Source organism: Anopheles gambiae, chromosome X (genome assembly GCF_943734735.2).
Source record: "Anopheles gambiae chromosome X, idAnoGambNW_F1_1, whole genome shotgun sequence".
Taxonomy (NCBI): Eukaryota; Metazoa; Arthropoda; class Insecta; order Diptera; family Culicidae; genus Anopheles; species Anopheles gambiae.
The window spans coordinates 15,154,098-15,175,472 of NC_064600.1; the positions used below are offsets into that span (position 1 = coordinate 15,154,098).

At 43.2% G+C, this 21,375-nt stretch overlaps 2 protein-coding genes and 1 long non-coding RNA gene across 3 annotated transcripts; 2 read left to right on the plus strand and 1 right to left on the minus strand.

Moving 5' to 3' along the window:
- The first annotated feature begins 384 nt into the window (after window positions 1-384).
- On the plus strand, window positions 385-1,124 carry LOC133395042 (uncharacterized). The gene is made up of 2 exons (XM_061663300.1): window positions 385-588; window positions 681-1,124. Exons 1-2 carry the CDS (start codon window positions 570-572, stop codon window positions 1,094-1,096), a joined length of 435 nt encoding a protein of 144 aa, XP_061519284.1. The 5' UTR covers window positions 385-569; the 3' UTR covers window positions 1,097-1,124.
- Window positions 1,125-13,291: 12,167 nt separating this feature from the next.
- LOC133392270 (uncharacterized) lies at window positions 13,292-14,132 on the minus strand. Its single transcript, XR_009765581.1, has 2 exons — window positions 13,539-14,132; window positions 13,292-13,463 (listed from the first exon to the last, which is right to left on the minus strand). It is a non-coding gene; the product is annotated as an uncharacterized LOC133392270 (long non-coding RNA).
- A 4,843-nt stretch (window positions 14,133-18,975) lies between these two features.
- Window positions 18,976-20,366, plus strand: LOC133393981 (uncharacterized). Its single transcript, XM_061661697.1, has 2 exons — window positions 18,976-19,221; window positions 19,292-20,366. The coding sequence occupies exons 1-2, from the start codon at window positions 19,137-19,139 to the stop codon at window positions 19,609-19,611; spliced, it is 405 nt and encodes a 134-aa protein (XP_061517681.1). The 5' UTR covers window positions 18,976-19,136; the 3' UTR covers window positions 19,612-20,366.
- The last annotated feature ends 1,009 nt before the right edge of the window (window positions 20,367-21,375 follow it).

The following is a 21,375-nucleotide window of genomic DNA, read 5'->3' on the forward strand; positions in this document are numbered from 1 at the left end:
AATGCATTAGCATTATTTTGTATTTAAAGATAACCCACTTACTGCGATAAAAAATAAGTCATACACCCCGGCACGAAAGTCGTGAGTCTCGTGAGTATCGTTTTTCTGCTTCAATGCGAGAAATCTGATCTTTAGGAGAAAGACGATGGATGCAAAGCATCTCTTTCTCTTTCGCTCTCTTTCTATCTCTGTTTGTCATGCTTTCCGTTTAAGACTGGGCTATGGAGTTAAACAACCTAGAATAATAATGCTTCCATTGTCTGCCCAATCCTGGTATACATCGTAGCAGCTGCGACGATGATGTCTTCTGGCGTGTATCGTTAGTAGGCTTTGGAAGGCGTTCGCATACGAGCATTAGTCAGCATCGAGTTTTACGTGTCTGCATGCGTAAGTGCACCGTTTCTCTGGTCGAGCCGACGAGTCGCTTCGAGCAGTTGCTTCGGCGAGGGCTTTGCCTTGAACCTTGCGATCGGGTGAATTCGTCGACCAGCTATTGAACACAACGAAACGCCACCGTGTCGCTTAACATTCGCTTTAAATCACTCCTGCATCTTGTACGCAAAACATCGATGGAGCACCCGAATCAAGGTAGGCAATGGGCTCACTGCTGGCACTGGCAGATGGTAAATAATATAATATCTAATTGTGATTGCCCCTGTGTGCACTTGTACACATACTAGAGCCTACGAAGCAAATGCAAGGCGAGTTCATCGAATGGAAGCCCTCCGAGCCGGGCGAGTGGCAGTTTTTATTCTTCGAGGACCAGGAGCTCAAACTTTCTCTGGACTCAGAAGAGGAGGGACAGGAAGCGATGCCATACAGCATGAAACAACCGCCCTATCTGTTGAACGATGTTTTGCGATGCGCTTGCTGCCACCAGTGCCAATTCCAGTGTTACGAGAACGATCTGCTGCTGACCTGCCAGTCGCATCCACGGTTGATTTGCTGGATGTGTGAAAAAGCGCCGGCCACACCGCCCAACACACTTCAAACGACGGCCGTGGACGACTTTACGGATTCAGATAACCTAACAGACACGAGCGAGCTTATCGAAACGGACGACAACGGAGAAGATTCACGGTTGATAGAAGGGTAGTTTTTTTTAAAATAATTTTCAAGTTATTCACGAGCAACAGTTCGCACTACATCTTCCTTTGATATGGCGCACCGTCGTCCTTATTAGCTAATAATGGATATATTTATATCTGTATATAAAAACAAATTCATAATGTATTATAATAAATAAAAAACTTTTGCTTTTTAATATAAAATAATTGTGCTTTCTACGATAGCCCTTTATTACTTTAAAAAAAACTGTTGTACGTTGTTAACATGATCGCTATTACCATTTCATCAATGAAAAATCTTGATGAAATCAAATCCATACACATCATAAAACTGTTGCAGTCCCGATTTGTTGATACAAAATCGTAAGTCTTTCGGCAATACAAAACGAGGCGATAATCGGAGAACCAGTCTCTTGCATCGCATGACTCACTCTACACAGGTATTTTGCATGGGGAGCGGGTTGAAAATTGTTTACTCTTGGCATCACATTCTCCAGCTGATTTTCCGCTGCAATCGGAGCTATTCTCGGGTCGGTTGGAAAGCTGTGATTCTGCATACTCCGCAACAAACCGGTCCCTCCGTTTCACATAGTTTCGTTTGGATCCTTTCACGTTCTCCTCTTGGGTCGCGACGTCCAACCGACCGGCCCCCTGCGAGATGTAATCGAGCAGCTAATTCCATGTCATAAATTGTGTCCCATGACGCATGCCTAGTCGAACGAGTCATGGTCACACAGCCACCAGTGTGCAAGCACCTTTGATTTTTACATAACATTTTTCATTTCAGTTACGCTTTTTGTGTACAGCTGATGATGTCCGACAATAGATCTAAAGAATTAATTTTAAAACTCCATCATTTTCGAGATTTAATAGTTGATAACGTGCTTTAAGTTTAACTAGAGTCGTCAGCTATTCCTGCATCAACAGTCTTTTTGCCATCCTGTTCATAATTTCCTGATTTCTCTGATTTCGTCTGAGCTCGATGTATTTGTGTACAAAGTTTCGAAGATAGCTAACAGAAATATGATTATGAAGCTGAAATGTGATCAGTGCCAGACAATTGCGCGAGCTACTCATAGATGACGGTGTTTAACGCAAACAGGAAGATCGCCCTTTAGTCGCGTTGGTTTTACGACCACTGCACCTCAGCCCTATCTTTTCTCATATTACTCATGCATATTTGTGTGAGACTGTTTGCGGAAGCCATGCAATCGTGTCGAGGAGATAAATGGTGTTATTTTGATCGCCGCTACATTCGATGCGTTTAGATGGAGCTTTTTTTTACATCTCTTCTTAAGCTCAATGTGAGTGTGTACGTACAGATCTTCCGCTGTCCGTGAACTATCCGCGTGAACAAATGAACATACTGCTGACTTATTCGTTGTTGTATGTCTTTGTTTGGCGTCACTTTGAACCGATTGGCTTCGCATGTCACTTGCATCTTATCTGCAATCTATTTCCTAGCATCTTTTGTGCTGGGCTTTTCCTCCTACCAATTTCCCGTAGAGTTCCGACCTCGCTTGTCCCACGGTATCCATCGCGCCGAAGTGCCAACACATCGAACGAAAAAGGGCGTACCCTCGCAAACCGATTACGATACGACTCACCATTGGAAGCTACGCAGCACTCTGGCGTACAAAGTTGCAGACCATGGCTATGGTCTGGCTCATGGCAATAACAACGAGTTAATTAAACAAGAAACTGGCCAATCGCTAAGCGCCGCACGAAATCCCATCAGCGCTTATACACCTACGCGTTCTCTGAAGCGTGCATTCGTCCCGTCGTATCATATTCACCTGATTAAGCTGTTGCATAAGATCGTGAATGTGTGCACAATCACGACCAACACAATTGGCGATTAGATGGAAAAAGAGAACACCTGCAGTGCAATGGCTACACAGCAAATTTTCTCATCATGCTTCAGTAAAGTTTTGTACTGAAACGGTTCAGTTATAGAATATTTTACTGATTTTCAGCATAAATTTATTTTTTTTTGTTTTGCTGATTTTCAGTAACGCAATTTACTGAATGCATTTCAGTAATACACATTTTACTGAAAATCAGTAAAATCAGTGTCAAATTGGTCGTTTCACTGAATATCAGTAAAACAAATGACTGAAAATGCAGCTATTCATTCTGTCAAATCGACCTGTCAGTCAAAACATCAAAACAAAACAACGCAGTGTGCTCGTGATGTGTAAAAAACCAGCCGTGTTGGCGTGTATAATGTTGGCTACAATTCACTGTGCTTGCTGAAATTTGGTGGTGTCTATGAGCGCTTACTGAACCATCAACACTTGTTGCGACAAAATATTAAACTGTATAAAACAAAAAACAAACATTTATCCAAATGAAAAGAGGGACTGGCAATCTTTGCGCATCAATAAAAAGTCAATTTAAAATAAATATTTCGTCATTTTTTAATCACTACTAACTACTGAAAAATCAGTAATATCATAATGGCTTTACTGCGATTTCAGTAAACGAGCTGTCATTTTAATGAGCATCAGACATTACTGAATGATTAAGTAAATATTCTTTTTACTGAAAAGATTACTGAAACTTCAGCCCAAAGAAAAATCAGTAAAATTTTACCGAAGCTCCATAAAACAAACATATGTGTATAATTTATAAAAGCCAAAATAATAAAAAATAAGATAAATAAGCTTATGTTGTGCTTGACTTTTGCAACCAATACTTCTTTTTCTTTTTTATTGAATACCTCATCTACACCCTTAAATGCCCATAAATTAGAGTATCATTCAAAAACCAAAATTTGCTTTGACCCACATATTTTCAAGTTATATTTTGAAATTTTTAATTGTTGTGAGCTAACCTGGCCCGGACTCATTCACGGCGGTAACTCACGGATGACAGCAAAGCGTCATCCGTCAATGTATGCGTGTGATCGATCCGGGGGTCATCGGTTGCGCGGTCACGGACGTTGACCGCCAAACACCAGCGCGCACTGAAGAACTAGCGGTCAGCAAGGAAGCGTGCTCGAAGCCAACACCAAATTGTAACCAAGTGAAGTTGAATATATACGTTAGTAAATTTATTAGTAACGCGTGAGTTTTATTCGACCACCTCTGCGATCGAAAGAACATAAAAGTGGCGACGAGTAAAAAAAAAAAAAAAAAAGGATTTTTTTTTCATTGCATTTCGACTGTGAGTGAAGTTGTGCTGTTCGAAAAATTACGCGCCCGCGAGCAAAACGCAGAAGGATGAGCACCAGCGAAAACGGTGCATCGGATTTCCCCATGGAAGGAGAGCAGCGAAGATCATCCTTGCTGCGTTCGACTGGTTTTGCTACGGGACAGCAAATTTTTCCACCCGCGAACGAGAATGTTGTGCCAACGGTGAATCTGCCATCGCAGAATGCAGCGGGGCAGCCATCGCTACAGCATTTTGCTGCGTCATCATCAGTGCCGGCGCAGTCACCCGATTCTGCGATGCTGATGCAGATGATGCAGTTAATGCAACAGCAGATGCAGCAGCAGCAGCAGGTGCAGCAACAGATGCAGCAACAGCAGCAACTAATCACGCAAGTATTGCAGCAGTCACAAGTTACAAACCAGCAAAGCCAGGCCTTCCCGACGCAGGTCATTGCCCCCAGTAATCCGGAGTTGATTATTGATGCGTTGTCGGGTAGCATCACCGAGTTCCGGTACGAGGCGGAATCCGAAATAACTTTCGATACGTGGTTCGCGCGCTACGAGGACCTGTTCGCACAGGATGCCTCCCGCCTCGACGATGCAGCAAAGGTGCGCTTACTGGTGCGCAAGTTAGGCCCTGCGGAGCACGCACGCTACGCTAGTTTCATCCTGCCCAGCGTTCCTCGGGAGATACCGTTCGATGAAACGGTGAAAAAGCTGAAGGCCCTTTTTGGGAGAGCTGAAACGCTTGTGAGTAAGCGCTACAAGTGTTTGCAGCTAACGAAATCTCGTACGGAGGATTTCGTGTCGTTTGTTTGCCGCGTGAACCGCTCCTGCGTCAACTTTCAGCTGTCCGCAATGAGCGAGGAGCAGTTCAAATGCCTGATATTAGTGTGCGGCTTAAAGGATGATGCTGATGCGGACGTGCGCACGAGACTTCTCTCTCGTATCGAGGAGAGAACCGACGTCACGCTAGAGCAGCTCTCCGCTGAGTGTGAGCGAATCTCCAGCTTGAAGGTGGATAGCGCCATGATCGCTACTCAGGCGGAGGAGCAAATCCTAGCACTAAGAAGTAGAAGCAATGCACAACAGCAGGCGAGCAAGTGGAAACAAAGGAAGCAGTACCAGCATACGAGGAACAGTGATAATGTAAACAAACCACCTGGGCCGTGTTGGTTATGTGGTGAGGCTCATTGGGCAAGTGAGTGCTCATATGCTCTGCACAAGTGTCGCGATTGTAACGTAACCGGTCACCGAGAAGGGTTTTGCAACCAGCAGAAAAGAGGCAACAAAAAGGGGAAGTACAAGAAAAAAAAACGCACGTCGGTGGACATGCGTACGGTGACGGTCAATGTTTGTAATGTCCAGCAAGCTAGAAAATTTGTTAACATTTTCATCAACAGTAACAGGGTCCGCCTGCAGCTTGACACTGGATCGGATATTACAGTAATCGGACGAGAAACGTGGCAGCAGCTGGGTAAGCCAACACTGAAGCCGGTAACAGTCCACGCAAAAACAGCATCTGGGTCCCGCCTTGAATTGGATGGTGAATTCGAGGCACAGATAACGATCGGTGACAGAACGCGGTCTGCTGTTATACGCGTTATGGACTCGGCCTTGCATCTTTTGGGGGCCGATATGATAGCAACGTTCGAGCTCGGTGCCGTCCCCATGGACCAGTTTTGCAACAAGGTGGAAGCAGAGGGAGTGAAATGGGAGAGCCGATTCCCTGCATTGTTTAAAGGCAACGGATTGTGCACCAAGGCGAATGTACAGATTCAGCTCAAGCCAAATCACCGTTCTGTGTTTTGTCCTAAGCGCCCGGTAGCGTACGCGATGCGAGCAACGGTGGACAAGGAGCTCGATCGCTTAGAGGATCTAGGGGTGATTACTCCGGTGGATTATTCGGACTGGGCGGCCCCAATTGTGGTGGTGAGGAAGCAGAACGGCAGCGTGCGGATTTGTGGAGATTATTCAACTGGGTTGAATGCAGCTCTTCAATCGTACGAATATCCACTCCCACTCCCAGAGGATATTTTTGCAAAACTGGCACAATGCAAGTATTTTTCAAAAATTGATCTAACGGATGCATTCTTGCAGGTACAAATTAAAGAGGAATATCGTCCACTCCTGACGATTAACACGCATCGCGGATTGTACCATTACAACCGTCTACCACCTGGCATTAAAATTGCTCCAGCCGCGTTCCAGCAACTCATCGATGCAATGCTCTCCGGCCTAAAATGTACATCTGGGTACATGGATGATGTAGTTGTTGGAGGCAAAACAGAACGCGAGCACGATGAGAATTTGCTCAACCTTTTCCGGCGCATAAAGGAGTACGGATTTACAATTCGAGCGGAAAAGTGTTCGTTTAAAATGCCAAGGATAGAGTACCTGGGTTTTGTTATCGACAGACAGGGTCTCAGACCAAACCCAGCGAAAATAGATGCGATCCTGAAGATGCCAGCACCGACGAACGTTAGTGAGGTTCGATCCTTTCTGGGTGCTGTGAATTATTACGGCAAATTTGTACCAAAGATGCGAGAATTGCGATACCCGCTGGATGCATTGCTCAAAAATGACACCAAATTTGTTTGGACACGGGAGTGCGCAAATGCTTTTAACAGGTTCAAAGACCTGTTAGCATCCGACTTGCTGCTGACGCACTACGACCCGAATGCAGAGATAGTGGTCTCTGCCGATGCATCGTCGGTTGGACTAGGCGCGACCATAAGCCACAGGTACGCGGATGGCTCGCTGAAGGTTGTTCAGCACGCATCGAGAGCCCTTACGAAGGCTGAAGCAAATTACAGCCAAATTGACCGCGAAGGTTTGGCGATTATATTTGCTGTGAAAAAGTTTCATAAGATGCTGTTTGGGCGCCACTTCCGACTGCAAACCGATCATCGACCCTTGTTGCGGATTTTCGGGTCACATAAGGGTATACCAGTGTACACGGCAAATAGGTTGCAGCGGTTTGCATTGCAGTTGCTGATGTATGATTTTACCATCGAGTACGTGCAAACCGATAAGTTTGGCAATGCGGACGTGCTCTCAAGGCTGATACACGAGCACGCAAAACCGGATCCGGAATACATAATCGCAAGCGCTGAGTTGGAAAATGATGTAAGTTCCATAGCATCATACTGTATTAATATATTTCCACTCAATTTTAGAGACGTTGCGAAGGCCACGGAGTCCGACCCTGTCCTGAAGAAGGTTTACGGATACATCATGGAAGGGTGGCCCCAAAATGTCGCATATGCTGCAGAGCTGGCTTGCTTTTACCACAGAAGCGAAGCCCTAACCACGGTCCGTGGTTGCATTTTGTTTGGGGAAAGAGTGGTGATCCCTAGCAAGCTGCAGCAGCGTTGCTTGAAGCAACTACATGAAGGGCACCCCGGTATCCAGCGAATGAAGTCGAAGGCCCGGAGTTACGTGTACTGGCCATCCGTTGATAAGGACATAACGGAGCACGTAAAGGGATGCCATGCTTGTGCGATAGCGGCAAAGACTTCACCTCGCGAAAAACCTGTTCCCTGGCCAGCGACACAGAAACCTTGGGAACGTATTCACATCGATTTCGCTGGGCCAATCGATGGTGACTATTTTATGATCGTGGTAGACGCGTTTACCAAGTGGCCAGAGGTGATACGAACGCGAAGTACTACATCAGCAGCAACGATCGCGATACTGAGGTCAATCTTTGCGAGATTTGGATACCCGGAAACGATGGTGAGCGACAACGGGCCACAATTTGTCAGTGCTGAGTTTTCGGAGTATTGCAGTAGTCGCGGTATACAGCACGTCACAACTGCGCCATTCCATCCGCAATCGAATGGGCAGGCGGAGCGCTTTGTTGACACCTTCAAGCGGTCGATGAGGAAGATCCAGGAAGGGGGAACAACGCAGGACGAAGCGCTTGACGTTTTTCTGGCGAGCTACCGGTCAACCCCCAACGCTATTTTGCCGGACATGCAGTCGCCAGCTGAAGCCATGCTAGGCAGAAAAATGCGAACAGCGTTGGCACTGCTGAAACCTCCACCTGCAGCGCAAGCAGAACCGGCCAACTTGGATAGACGATTTCAGCGCGGTGACCTCGTCTACGCCAAGTTCTATACGCGGAATTCATGGAAGTGGGTTCCGGCGCAAATCATACGAGAGTTGGGCAGCGTTATGTTCGAGGTGCAGACGAACAATCAACGGGTTCACAGGCGCCATGTGAACCAGCTGCGAAAACGTGATTCGGCCGTGGGGGCTTCCAGCGAGGACGTGGACATAGATCATTTGCCGTTTGATCTGCTGACGGACAGCGCGGTAGCGGAATCGAGTTCTGTTCCCTTGACGGACCATCAAACTAGCGCGTCACCCACACAACCATCTCCACGCCCAATCCCGTTCGCTACTACAAAACGCCAGCAGCCGATACGGTCGCCACGCCGGTCTTCTAGGCTTAGAAGACTTCCGCGTAGGCTCGAGGGGTATCGTCTGTAATTAAAAGGGGGAGATGTTGTGAGCTAACCTGGCCCGGACTCATTCACGGCGGTAACTCACGGATGACAGCAAAGCGTCATCCGTCAATGTATGCGTGTGATCGATCCGGGGGTCATCGGTTGCGCGGTCACGGACGTTGACCGCCAAACACCAGCGCGCACTGAAGAACTAGCGGTCAGCAAGGAAGCGTGCTCGAAGCCAACACCAAATTGTAACCAAGTGAAGTTGAATATATACGTTAGTAAATTTATTAGTAACGCGTGAGTTTTATTCGACCACCTCTGCGATCGAAAGAACATAAAATTAATCATCTATAGTAGGCTTATTCTATTCTGAAATCTATAAGATTTGAGTCGAGAAAATTAACTCCAAAGTTAACTTTTCCATACAAATGAACCTACAAAATTCATCAACTCGTCGACGAGACGACTTGATTATAAAATTAAAATAAACCTGATAAACTTATTTAACATTTTTTAATTCTTTTTGCAAAGTATCCTCCTCCAAAGTAGTACTCCTTGGCTTTTGTAAATTGTAGAATTGGCTACTCAGGAAATATAGCTGGTTATTATGAATCATAGCCATTGCACTGCAGGTGTTCTCTTTTTCCATCTAATCGCCAATTGTGTTGGTCGTGATTGTGCACACATTCACGCTCTTATGCAACAGCTTAATCAGGTGAATATGATACGACGGGACGAATGCACGCTTCAGAGAACGCGTAGGTGTATAAGCGCTGATGGGATTTCGTGCGGCGCTTAGCGATTGGCCAGTTTCTTGTTTAATTAACTCGTTGTTATTGCCATGAGCCAGACCATAGCCATGGTCTGCAACTTTGTACGCCAGAGTGCTGCGTAGCTTGCAATGGTGAGTCGTATCGTAATCGGTTTGCGAGGGTACGCCCTTTTTCGTTCGATGTGTTGGCACTTCGGCGCGATGGATACCGTGGGACAAGCGAGGTCGGAACTCTACGGGAAATTGGTAGGAGGAAAAGCCCAGCACAAAAGACGCTAGGAAATAGATTGCAGATAAGATGCAAGTGACATGCGAAGCCAATCGGTTCAAAGTGACGCCAAACAAAGACATACAACAACGAATAAGTCAGCAGTATGTTCATTTTTTCACGCGGATAGTTCACGGACAGCGGAAGATCTGTACGTACACACTCACATTGAGTTTAAGAAGAGATGTAAAAAAAATCTCCATCTAAACGCATCGAATGTAGCGGCGATCAAAATAACACCATTTATCTCCTCGACACGATTGCATGGCTTCCGCACACAGTCTCACACAAATATGCATGAGTAATATGAGAAAAGATAGGGCTGAGGTGCAGTGGTCGTAAAACCAACGCGACTAAAGGGCGATCTTCCTGTTTGCGTTAAACACCGTCATCTATGAGTAGCTCGCGCAATTGTCTGGCACTGATCAAATTTCAGCTTCATAAGCATATTTCTGTTAGCTATCTTCGAAACTTTGTACACAAATACATCGAGCTCAGACGAAATCAGAGAAATCAGGAAATCATGAACAGGATGGCAAAAAGACTGTTGATGCAGGAATAGCTGACGACTCTAGTTAAACTTAAAGCACGTTATCAACTATTAAATCTCGAAAATGATGGAGTTTTAAAATTAATTCTTTAGATCTATTGTCGGACATCATCAGCTGTACACAAAAAGCGTAACTGAAATGAAAAATGTTATGTAAAAATCAAAGGTGCTTGCACACTGGTGGCTGTGTGACCATGACTCGTTCGACTAGGCATGCGTCATGGGACACAATTTATGACATGGAATTAGCTGCTCGATTACATCTCGCAGGGGGCCGGTCGGTTGGACGAAGCGACCCAAGAGGAGAACGTGAAAGGATCCAAACGAAACCATGTGAAACGGAGGGACCGGTTTGTTGCGGAGTATGCAGAATCACAGCTTTCCAGCCGACCCGAGAATAGCTCCGATTGCAGCGGAAAATCAGCTGGAGAATGCATGGAGAATGTGATGCTAAGAGTAAACAATTTTCAACCCGCTCCCCATGCAAAATACCTGTGTAGAATGAGTCATGCGATGCTCGAGACCGGTTCTCCGATTATCGTTTCGTTTCAGTTTGTATTGAGGTGGCAGGTAGTAGATGGGCCGCTGTTTTAGCATTACATACTGAAAAATATGTATCGTTTTGCTTTTGGCTTTTTTCTTGTCTGAACCAGTTTAAGAAAATGCTAGAGTTTTCGCTCGAGTGTAATATTTTTCATTGGTCTAAAATACAACATGCTCCCGAGTTCGAGAGATAGAAGTGTCAAATTGTGTATGATGGCTCATGCAGTGGCCTGGTGATCGTTGACTGGTGGTGATCGGGGCCCTACCGACCATTGATGCTGCATGATTGGAGGGTGTGAAGGAAACTTTATGACAAATCGGCAATCTATGTTTTTTTTTGTACAAACGTTAAGTAATTACTTACCCCCGAGCATCTAGGTACAGACTAACAAGCATTCTCATATTAATCAGACTGCGAATACCAGAGATAACAGGAGCAGATTGCTCAAAAACAAACAGTTATACATCTATCAGAGTACCATTACTTACTCCTGTAATTGTGTCTTTTTCAAAAAATTCTGCGATTTGCATTCCGAAACCATTGACAGCTAACAAATTATTACAAATTATTATTATTAACAAATTATTAGTAGACAAATTATTGAAATCACTTCAGCCAAGTTTCCGAACATGGACGCTGGTTTTGCTAATCTAATACGAAGGAAGCATAGGTGCTGTACACTTGATAGAAAGCGATATGTAACAAAAGCCAGTTGTTGTAGTGGCCATGCGAAAGCATGGGTGTACAATTTATTTTTCTGGTTTTATTTTTAGCATCAATGACGCTTGCAGCAGCGAGTACATAAAGAGGACAATTTTATGACATTGAAGCTAGTTTCAAGGGATGGATGTATGGCCCAAGTGAAGCTATTGCTGCTGCTAAGGTAGAGATTTGCTAGCGTCCCAACATCCGCTCCCAGCAGTGCGAGTGAACCAAAACCTGTATGGGAGGGTAGTAGTAGGGCAGTTAGTTGTTGACATATCTGGACACATCACAGCTAGTAGCGTTACACCGGCACTTACATTTCTCTTTCGCACTACGATCGGGCACGTTCCAACGCGACCAGAGTACTTGCACTTGTTACATACAGCACGCAAAGGTCGCTCGCAAAAATCACAGCGACTTTTGGGCGACACAAAAACTGCAAAAGAGAGACACGGGATGGGGGCCAGTTAGCAAAATGCACCACAAAAGCATACGACACCGCACCACAATGCGGGCATTAAATTCTCACTTGTCCAGTATGCTTTCTGCATCGTGCTGCGATCGGCCGAGTGTGGGATGAATGAAATCGTGTTGCCACAACACAGGAACAAAAACACAGTCAAACAAAACTAATCCGTGACACGCACCGTAGGACCCGATGGTTGAATGTGGAATGAATTAGCGCTCACGAGCGCAGGTCCGGTTCGACACAAGGGTCAAATTGGGAGTGCCTGCGGCGATGACAGCTTGTGTGCGTGAAACTTCATATAGAAAAGCTTAAGAAAGAAAGAGAGAGAGAGAGAGAGAGAGAGAGAGAGAGAGAGAAAGATATAGTGAGAGAGAGAGAAAGAATATCCGTACGAAACACACAAACGGAACGATATTGATGTGCCTGTTGCGCGTATATCTTTTTGGTAACTGGTATAAAGGAAGGAACTGATAGATTTCCCGTGATTTGAACATGTCACTCTTGCGATTTCGCAAATTCGCGGAAATTCGCGTCCATAAAATGGGATGGCAATAATTTTTTCATTCATCATCGTGTCATTGCATCACAATCAAGCGAGGACAAGGCACCCGATGGGTGAAAGTCAGCCCCACACATTCAGCCTGGACAATCAATGGATGAATTTGCAATCAATGGATGCTTTTACTCATTTGCTTGCCTCTTCTTCTTAGTGAAAGGTGTATTGTTATGTCTAAACGTATTTTATTTTCTATGCACCTGTCCAACCCTTCCCGAGTTTATCGCCGGAGCTCTTAGCCCTCATACGTAGGCCTGACTATCCTGCTATGGGTAATGAACAAATCACATACATCCAAGCCCATTAGCCCAGAGCAGGCATCCCTTTACCGACAACGGTTGTTGTGCCAATGAAGCAGAAGAAGCTTTTAGTATTGTTATGTCAAGTCGGCAAATGTCAATTTGAGTTGAAGCACTTTACCTTCTTATTTCCATACAGCTTAGCGGTGGCGGATTAAGACGAGAGGAGGCCCTAAGCGGTCATGCGAATGAACATAGTTCGAACAATGCGGCCGCTTAGTTCGATTAGGGCTTAATCCGCCCCTGCATCTTGGCCTTACACTCTTAAAAATTTTTGCCGAATCTCGGTTAATTTTTGCCGAGATCTGCACAACTGAGATCTCGGCAAAGATCTCGGTTAAATTTCTGTTGCCGACATCTCGGTTAATTTCATTTTGTTTTGACGTTTACGTTTAACCGAGAATTTCGGTTAGAGCAAATCGAGATTTCGGCTAAATATAAAAACATTTTATTTTTATTTTAGTGATTTTATTTGCGTATCAAATGGGGTTTTTTGATGTGATGGAAAGTGTTGGGACAGGCGCCGATTCAACCGCCGGATGGGGTACAGCGTTTGGATGTGGTACCGGTACAGGAAAATGAGCCGGACAAGGAGCGGGCACTGGTACAGGCACGGTTCTGTAAAGCGGGCAGAGTGAAACAAGTCTGAGTGAACCCTTTTTAGATTTCATGTGATCGAGTGTTGATACTTACCTCGTGTAGGTGACCGGAAATGAATCCTGGAAGTTTGAACGGTCTGGTAAAGGTTGAACCAACCGGATTAGCTTCCACATCTGATCCTTGAATAGGGACTGCTCCGAGCGACGCTCTGAAGAGCACCGGTTGCGTGCGCTGATGGAGTTTCCTAGCCCCAACCCCGCTCCATACCTGTGCTCGATCGCACGCTACTGATTCTCGTTTTTTTCACGCTGAGAGACTCATTTTCACTTTTTTTTTTTTTTTTTATTTTACATCACAACATCACTCCGAAAGGTTTTCGTTTCATTAGCACGAGATTAACAGAATGGCGAATGACAGATAGAATACCGAGCCTCGGCTAATCCAAGTAGTAAAGCTGAAATCTCGGTTATTTTGACGGATTATCTCAGTGACAGCAGTGTTAACGTATGTGCTCGGCATGTTGTGTTGCCGAGTTTCGGTTCAAATATTTATTTAACTGATATTTCAGTTTTAAATGGTACTGATTTTCGGCTACTGGGTTTTTTCAACTGACATATCAGCAAGAATCGAAAGAGCCGACGGATTTCGTCAGTTTTTTTAACCGAGGTCGTGAAATATTTTTAAGTGTGTAAGTCTCACTATTATACTGCAAATATTAATTGCATCCACAATATCCTCTCTTCCCAATCACCTGGCGTCATTGTTACTGCTTCGTGCCCCCACACCCCAGAGACATCGGTTGGAAGGGATGTAGTGGGTTGGAAGTATTGAGAGAATATACCGTGTGGCAGAGAATGAGTACTACAGAGTGTATGTGTGTGTGAGAGAGAGAGAGAAAGAGAGAGAGATAGAGAAAAAGAGAAAGAAAGAGGATGAGTGTATGTGTATGTGTGTGTGTTTGTTCGAGAGAGTGTATCGAGACGTACAAACTTCTGAGAAGATGCCGCTCCAGTGGACGAGTTCCAGTGGAGCAGAGACATCGCTTTTTTCGCCCCATGCTGACGACGTGTTAGACGTGAGCCGTACGAGTTGCTTGCTTATTCCTTAGTGTATGTATGCGTGTGTGTGGAAGTATTACGGTACAAATTTTGGCGAAAATTCGATCAGTACCGATACAGAACAACTGTGCAGACAAAATGGGCAATCCCAACGCTGGACCGTGCGGTATGCGCTTGGCCCAAGGCGATGGTAAATATTTTTTATTAGCGATAGGAGCGCAGCTCACTCTTCTCTATTGTACGTTTTATTTTTGCTTTGGTTAATTTCTGCTTTCCTCTACAGCAGCCCTTCGCAGACTGCTAGGGCTGTGCATTATCTGCCATGACGTCGTTATCTTCGCGTGCAGGATGTGCGTTCAAAATAATGGACCTTCAATGCGTATATGCCCCTACGACGTGTTGCATGACGGGGTAGGTAAAGAAGGGAGGGTGTCCATACTAGAGCGATAACCAACTATCACCTCCATCACCACCATAACACAGCACAAATAATTTGGTTTTTCTATTTTTACAAATACAGGAGCGATTCCATGTGCATTGTGCACAGCGTGCGCGAGCTATATTTTTTTGAGACGACGGCAGCAGGATTTTTGGCAGCGGGATGGAAGTTCGGCAAAGTAAAAAACAACATACATATGCACTAACCAAACCCGAACTACAGCAGAGTGCGAGAAAGTACACCAAAAAGAGATACGCGCAATAGGCACATCAATATCGTTCCGTTTGTGTGTTTCGTACGGATGTTTCTAGCGTTCAACAGTAAGGAGTTCTTTCGACACTCAATAGTTCTACGCTGGCCGAACCTTCTAACATATCCCATGCAAATTGCTTGATGCTGAATTTAATTGAAAACAAGCAATTATTTACGAATAAACTGATACTACCAGAAATCAGCACTTGTCTTTTCTTCGATGCTTCAGTTTCATTAACCTGGTAGACGAACGATTTGGGAAACATTTCATGTAAACGCTTTGTACTTTGATGCTCTTCTGTAAAGCTTTCGTAATCGCCGTAATCGTAATCGGCTTGATTGATGGCAAAAGTGGGGAACTTTTCTGAGCAGACAACAGCAATAGCGAATGGTAGGTCTGGTAGTAAAAAAAAATAAAAATAAAATAAAAAACAACTCATCCGGAGCAGCTCCAATGACGTCTATTATTCAGCGCGTCTGCAAACTTGTTATTAATAGCAGTTCTTCAATTCTTCAGTTTAAAGGTATTTGTCCCCCGGGGCATCTGGGGGATAGAAAAGCTCGCATTTACCCTTATTTGGGGAGCGTTCCAGAGCAGCACACAAACACAAAAAAAAAAATCTCCAGACAGTGAGTGTCTCTGATATTAAGATTTATTGTACCTAGCGTCTGATGCTACGTTTTATTACCTTTACCTTTGCTGTGCATCTGGTTTTCTGACGGTCTTTCTGCCTTGAGATGCAGTGGTTTTGAAATATTGCGCTTTATGTTGGTTCTCCAGCGCATCGTTGCGGTAGTTGGCACCATTCTATGGTTCCTCCAGAGCGGGGTGCTTCATTCCGAAAGCGATTATGACGGCTTCTTTTCCAGATCGGGCGGAAAGCTATGCTGCAAATGAGATCAATCAGAACATCGCAGGTTTTCAGTTAAGGTAGATCATTTACATTTGCATTATTTTCAGTACAACTACAACATTCAGAGTCAAGGTCACGCTCCGTAACCAGTATGGCGATTTTATTCAATTTTAAACCTATCAATCAGCTAGGCCCATCAGTTGTACAGACAGTCCTTGACCGACAACGGATGTTGTGCCAAAGAAGACGAAGTAGATGAAGGGTAAGAATAAGGAGAAGAAGAAGAAGAAGAAGAAGAAGAAGAAGAAGAAGAAGAAAAAGAAGAAAAAGAAGTAGAAGAAAAAGAAAAAGAAAAAGAAGAAGAATAATTATAAAAAAATAATAATAATAATATTAATAATATACTAATATAATACTAATATAAATAATAACAATAATAATAATAAAAATAATAATACTTATATAAATAATAACAATAATAATAATAATAATAATAATACTAATAATAAGAAAAAGAAGAAAAAGAAGAAGAAACAACTTATCAATCTTTCACCGTAAAGCCTCCCATTTGTGCTGTGATTTCAATTACATATTTTCTATTGTTTCTGTAATTTATTTTTATTCGTTTCTTCTGTTGCGTGTTTGCTTACTACAATACAATCTTTGATATGAACGATATAATTCAGCTGTTAATTTTGATATATTTTTGAAGCTAAAGCTAAAACAGTTTAAGCTATTTGAGTTTTCAAAATCTGATCCTGTTTGTCTTGTCGATCACCGTCGATCGTTGCAGAGAGCTATCTCGCGCCTTTTTTGTAAGCAATGGCTTAAATTCGATAGCAGCTTCCACCATTAACGTTACTACTCTGGGCTGTTTTGCCGCAGAAGATGAGTCAGTCGAAGTATTAGAAGGCCGTTTATTATTTGAATTGAGGTATTCATTGTTGGTTTTTGGTCGTAGCTCCTGATCTTCAAAGAAGGAAAATTGTAGCTCTCCGGGTTTCGAGCACTTCCAGGGCGGAAGAGCCTCGTTGCTTATCTTGTTGCCTTTACTAAATGCTGATTAGAATAATGTAAATATTAGGTGTGCTCAGAAATACGTAAAACACTTTACACTTACAGTCCATGGTCGGATATTTGTGTAGCGCGTTATTGCAGTTATCGTAGGAGCTTTGTCCGTCCTTTCGACACAATGGATAGAGAGCAAATGAGCTCGCTGAAGCATCACACGTGTTCCGACCTTCAAAAACAATCCCGTTGTCATTGAGGTTTGACGTTCAGCCAAGAAAGCTCTCTGCAAAAGGGCGAATGGGGAATGGCAGACAAGGCGAAATTGGAATTCGAATTTCCGTACCGCACCTCCACTGGAAACGATTCCGGTTCGAACTGAACTGGACAGAACTCTTCTGCGATAAGGATAGTATGCTGCTGAATTATATAAGTTGGAGTGACACAAAATAAAACAGAGTTGCTTAAGTTCTCATCGAAACAAGAAACTTCTTTTCAATCTGATTTATCACGAGGAGACAGACTCTCCCCTCTAAATACTAACATGGTATAGACAAAGAACGACCCGCTAAAAAACTCACACTTATACTTTTTCAACGGTCACATGATACCAAGGACAGGTGAGATAACATGAAGTCGACCATATGTGTGTAAATGTGTGAAACAAACACAGCTTTGAAAAATGTTGTTTAAATTTAATTCAAATTCATTAAATTATTTGCTTAGAACAGTCTATTGAGCTGAATGTACAGTGTCTTTACAGTACGGTGGCTAAAACATGAGGCTTTCCACATTGTTTTATCTGATTTGGCGAAAACATTATTTCTTAAACCTGTTTTTGTTAAACTTAATTGGCAGAGATTGTTTAAATACATAACTAGTTCTATTTAAATTCTTGAGTTCTATTTAAAAGTGAGAGTGTTCTATATTCGTGATCGTACCGGTACATATAATGTTTTATTGCGGTATCTGTTTTAGACTTACAGGTGTTTAGTCTCTAATGGTGCGTCCGAACCGTTGTCGTTTAAAAAGACGCGACAGCAGCAATGTCACACGGATACACGTAAGAGTTACAGTAAGAGCTAGAGACATTAAAGCGACGAATGTGATTCTCATACTTTGCTAATCCTGTTGTATGAGACGCGTTGAACCATCAACGACAATTCCATGATTGCAAATATTCACAGACACTCACTGTTATGCTGTAAACACACGTTCATTTTATTGACCAGTTGTCAAGATGTACCGGTAAATGTGATTTGAAACATGCAACGAACAAACATATAACGATGAGTACTGGATGACAAGACTTGATCAATATTGTACAAACATGCATATTAGCACGGAAGAAACACTTGTGCTTACCTGTTGCTGTTAGAGGCTGTATTGCAAACATGCGATTTGATGGCGAATTGCTAAAGAAGAGAAGCTCTAACTGCGACCAGTGGAATCCGGTTCATCGGCGTCTATCACTGACCTTCTAGGTTAGTATATGTCAAAAGACTTATCAAAAGACTAGGTTAGTATATGGCATACTCCGACCGAGCATTAATTCATAGTACGATCGGGTTAGTAAAGTTGAGTATTTTAGAGTTAAAAAAAAATTATTCGGAAAGAACGGATTTGGGCGTATTGCTTAGCAAAAAATTACATTAATACAAAGGGAAAAGATTTACAGTCAAGTTTGTAAAATGAATTACTTACCATCATTAAAGAGGTGTTTTCAAGGAACACGTACTTTTGTGTTTAATTGTTTTTTTACCGATTGGTTGGCAAGTTGCCATTGCAGAAGGAAGGTGAAAGATGAAAGCACGATGTATCAACATTCAATAAATCATAATTTGGAAAAAATAAAAATTGTTTATGTAAATATTTTGTTTAATTTATTCTCTTCATTATCTCACATAATCTCACACACGTAAGGGTTGCAGAACCCTGGAATTGTCAACTTAAACATGCAGTGGTTTGCTGTGCGCTTGTTCAGCAGTGCAATCGTTCTTTACACTCGGGGCGGTCGCTTTCTGCTGTTTCGCTTCCAAAACGTTGATTCTATATTCTTGCAGAGTGGAATAGTGTTTTTATGCGGCTGTGGCTTCTATCATCTAACGTCTTTTTAAACGCTCACGCCCTTCAAATACTGAATATGGAGCTGAAGCTGAGTCAAGGTACAAAGGGGTTGTTCTAACTACCCGTAGGAAGCTGAAAGATTTGTTTCATGATAAATCGTGTTTACAGCGCTCGTGTCCGGTAGAGCGGCCGATGAGTCGGAAGAGTTGCAGTTTCTGTTTTTCGAGGACCAAGAGCTGAAACTAGACGAACAACGGGACAAAGAGGAAAACAAGCAGCCACAGCAAAATGTGAAATTGTGCTATGAACCTGGTAGTCAGTACTGTACCTTTTGCATGACCACGTTAATGCGTGAGGGTCACGTGGCGGGGGAGTCGTGCAACTTCCGGTTTTGCGGCAAATACGACAGGCAGATCTGTGAGTCAATCATCAAAGTAAAATCAGAAGAATATGAAAATAAGGAGCCAGAAAAGGATAAAGCGAAATGAGGGAAAGAGACGCGACGCAGCACACGCATACGTGCCATGTAGTCGAATGTTGTGCAATGGTCAACATACACCCACCGACTGTCGAGCGTTCGATATAATTGTACGTATCCCAAGAAAACCACAGGGCAACTAGTGTTTTCGATTGGTTTTCCAGCAACGGAAAGGCTAGGACAAGGATAGCCTAGGTTGTTTTTTGTATGGCCGTTGCCATGTAGGTGATTCTCGTTTATCTCTTCGACTTCTTCAACTCGTGTTTTTTCACTGGTTTGCAGGGACTTTTTGCGCAGGTGCGATAGGGCGTAGTGCTATTATTTGTATTTAATGTTTTCCTCAATCGACCAACCGTATGTGTGATGATTGCAGGGGTAGAACCCTCCGTTTATGAGAAAGCTCTCTTTGTTTGGTGTGACTCCGCCCGACGTTGTCTACAATCAACTCCTTGTTGGGTAAAACATAATCGCTAAAGAAGCATCACTAGAAAGATTTCAGTTAAGGGAGGATACGTTGTTCTGTCATTCACTCTTTAGGTTACAATGGCTTTATGAGGAGAATACTTACTTACTTATTTATCCGGCGCTATAACCGTTTTGCGATCTTCAGGACCTGCTTCAGGAGTGTCCGAAACCGCTAAACCATTGGTCGATTGTGGGCCAAAAAGGTAAAACAGATGACATGACCAACCGTGAAAAACTGTTTGTAGCGCTGGAGAAAGTCTGGATAAATTTAAACCCTCAACACATTCAAACCTCGTTGAAAGTATGTCACCTCGCTGTCAAACTGTTATTGAAGCGTGAGATGGTCATAAAAACTATTGGTTATAGTAATTATAATTTATCGATTCTCAAAGTGCGCACTTTACTTTGTCTATCTGAAAAATGAATTACGCTGCTATTAGATCAAACTTCTAGAAATATATGTAACATCACCAAGGTATTAATTTTGAACTTACAAAATGCTATAATTTCTCAAAAGAAAGCTTACTAAAATGTCCAATGCAAGAATAGTTATAGCGATGTTTATATATGAATAACAAGTGCTTATTTATTTTTGTCTAGTACTGGTACTGTTCATTAACTATATTTTGGCTGAACGTGATATCTGAAATACGCCAAAGTCGGGTTTACGTGAATGTCTATGGAACGCATTATTCGCGTAATACAGAAAATCTGTTTTGTTGTTAGAACATCGTTTGAATGAGTGATGCTTACTTTAATGTCTATCGTTTTTTGAAAACAACTGAACACTTCAGAGCTAGATTTAGCATCAGGTATGTATCTCCATGCATCTACATGTGTTTCGAGTACGGGCACGAGTACGCCCAGGGCTGCAGTTACACAATGTGCACATGAAGGCGGTGAAAGTGTGCTCTTACGGTTCCGATATATCAAACCCAAACCGTAGACAGTAAAGTGGCAAAAGTGAAGGCAAGTACATCAAAATAGAACATGTGAAATAACATTACGAGAAGCAACGCGTTTTGAAATACACAGCGTGGGCGTCAAAATACGGCACACACGGCTGGTTGGCCCGCTAGATAGTGATATTTGTAATGCATTTTTATTGCGCTAGAAACTAAAACCTACCAGCCAGTGTTTTCTGGCATTCATAATATAGGCGTTTTGCCGCTAAATTTATCCTCCAGACTAACAATGCACTGTAACACGTAGTTTGTTACGTAAGCGTCAGTACAGTAAGCGTAACTTTTTGTCTAATGCTTCTAGTTACTTAATGTAGGGTTAAAAATGTTTGTCACTAGCAGCTATA

Bases quoted from the DNA above. Each gene is read 5' to 3' on its own strand.
- LOC133393981 (XM_061661697.1), top strand. From the start codon at position 19,137: ATGCGGCTGTGGCTTCTATCATCTAACGTCTTTTTAAACGCTCACGCC. The intron at 19,222-19,291 runs GTACAAAGGGGT...TCGTGTTTACAG, and splicing joins GGAGCTGAAGCTGAGTCAAG to CGCTCGTGTCCGGTAGAGCG.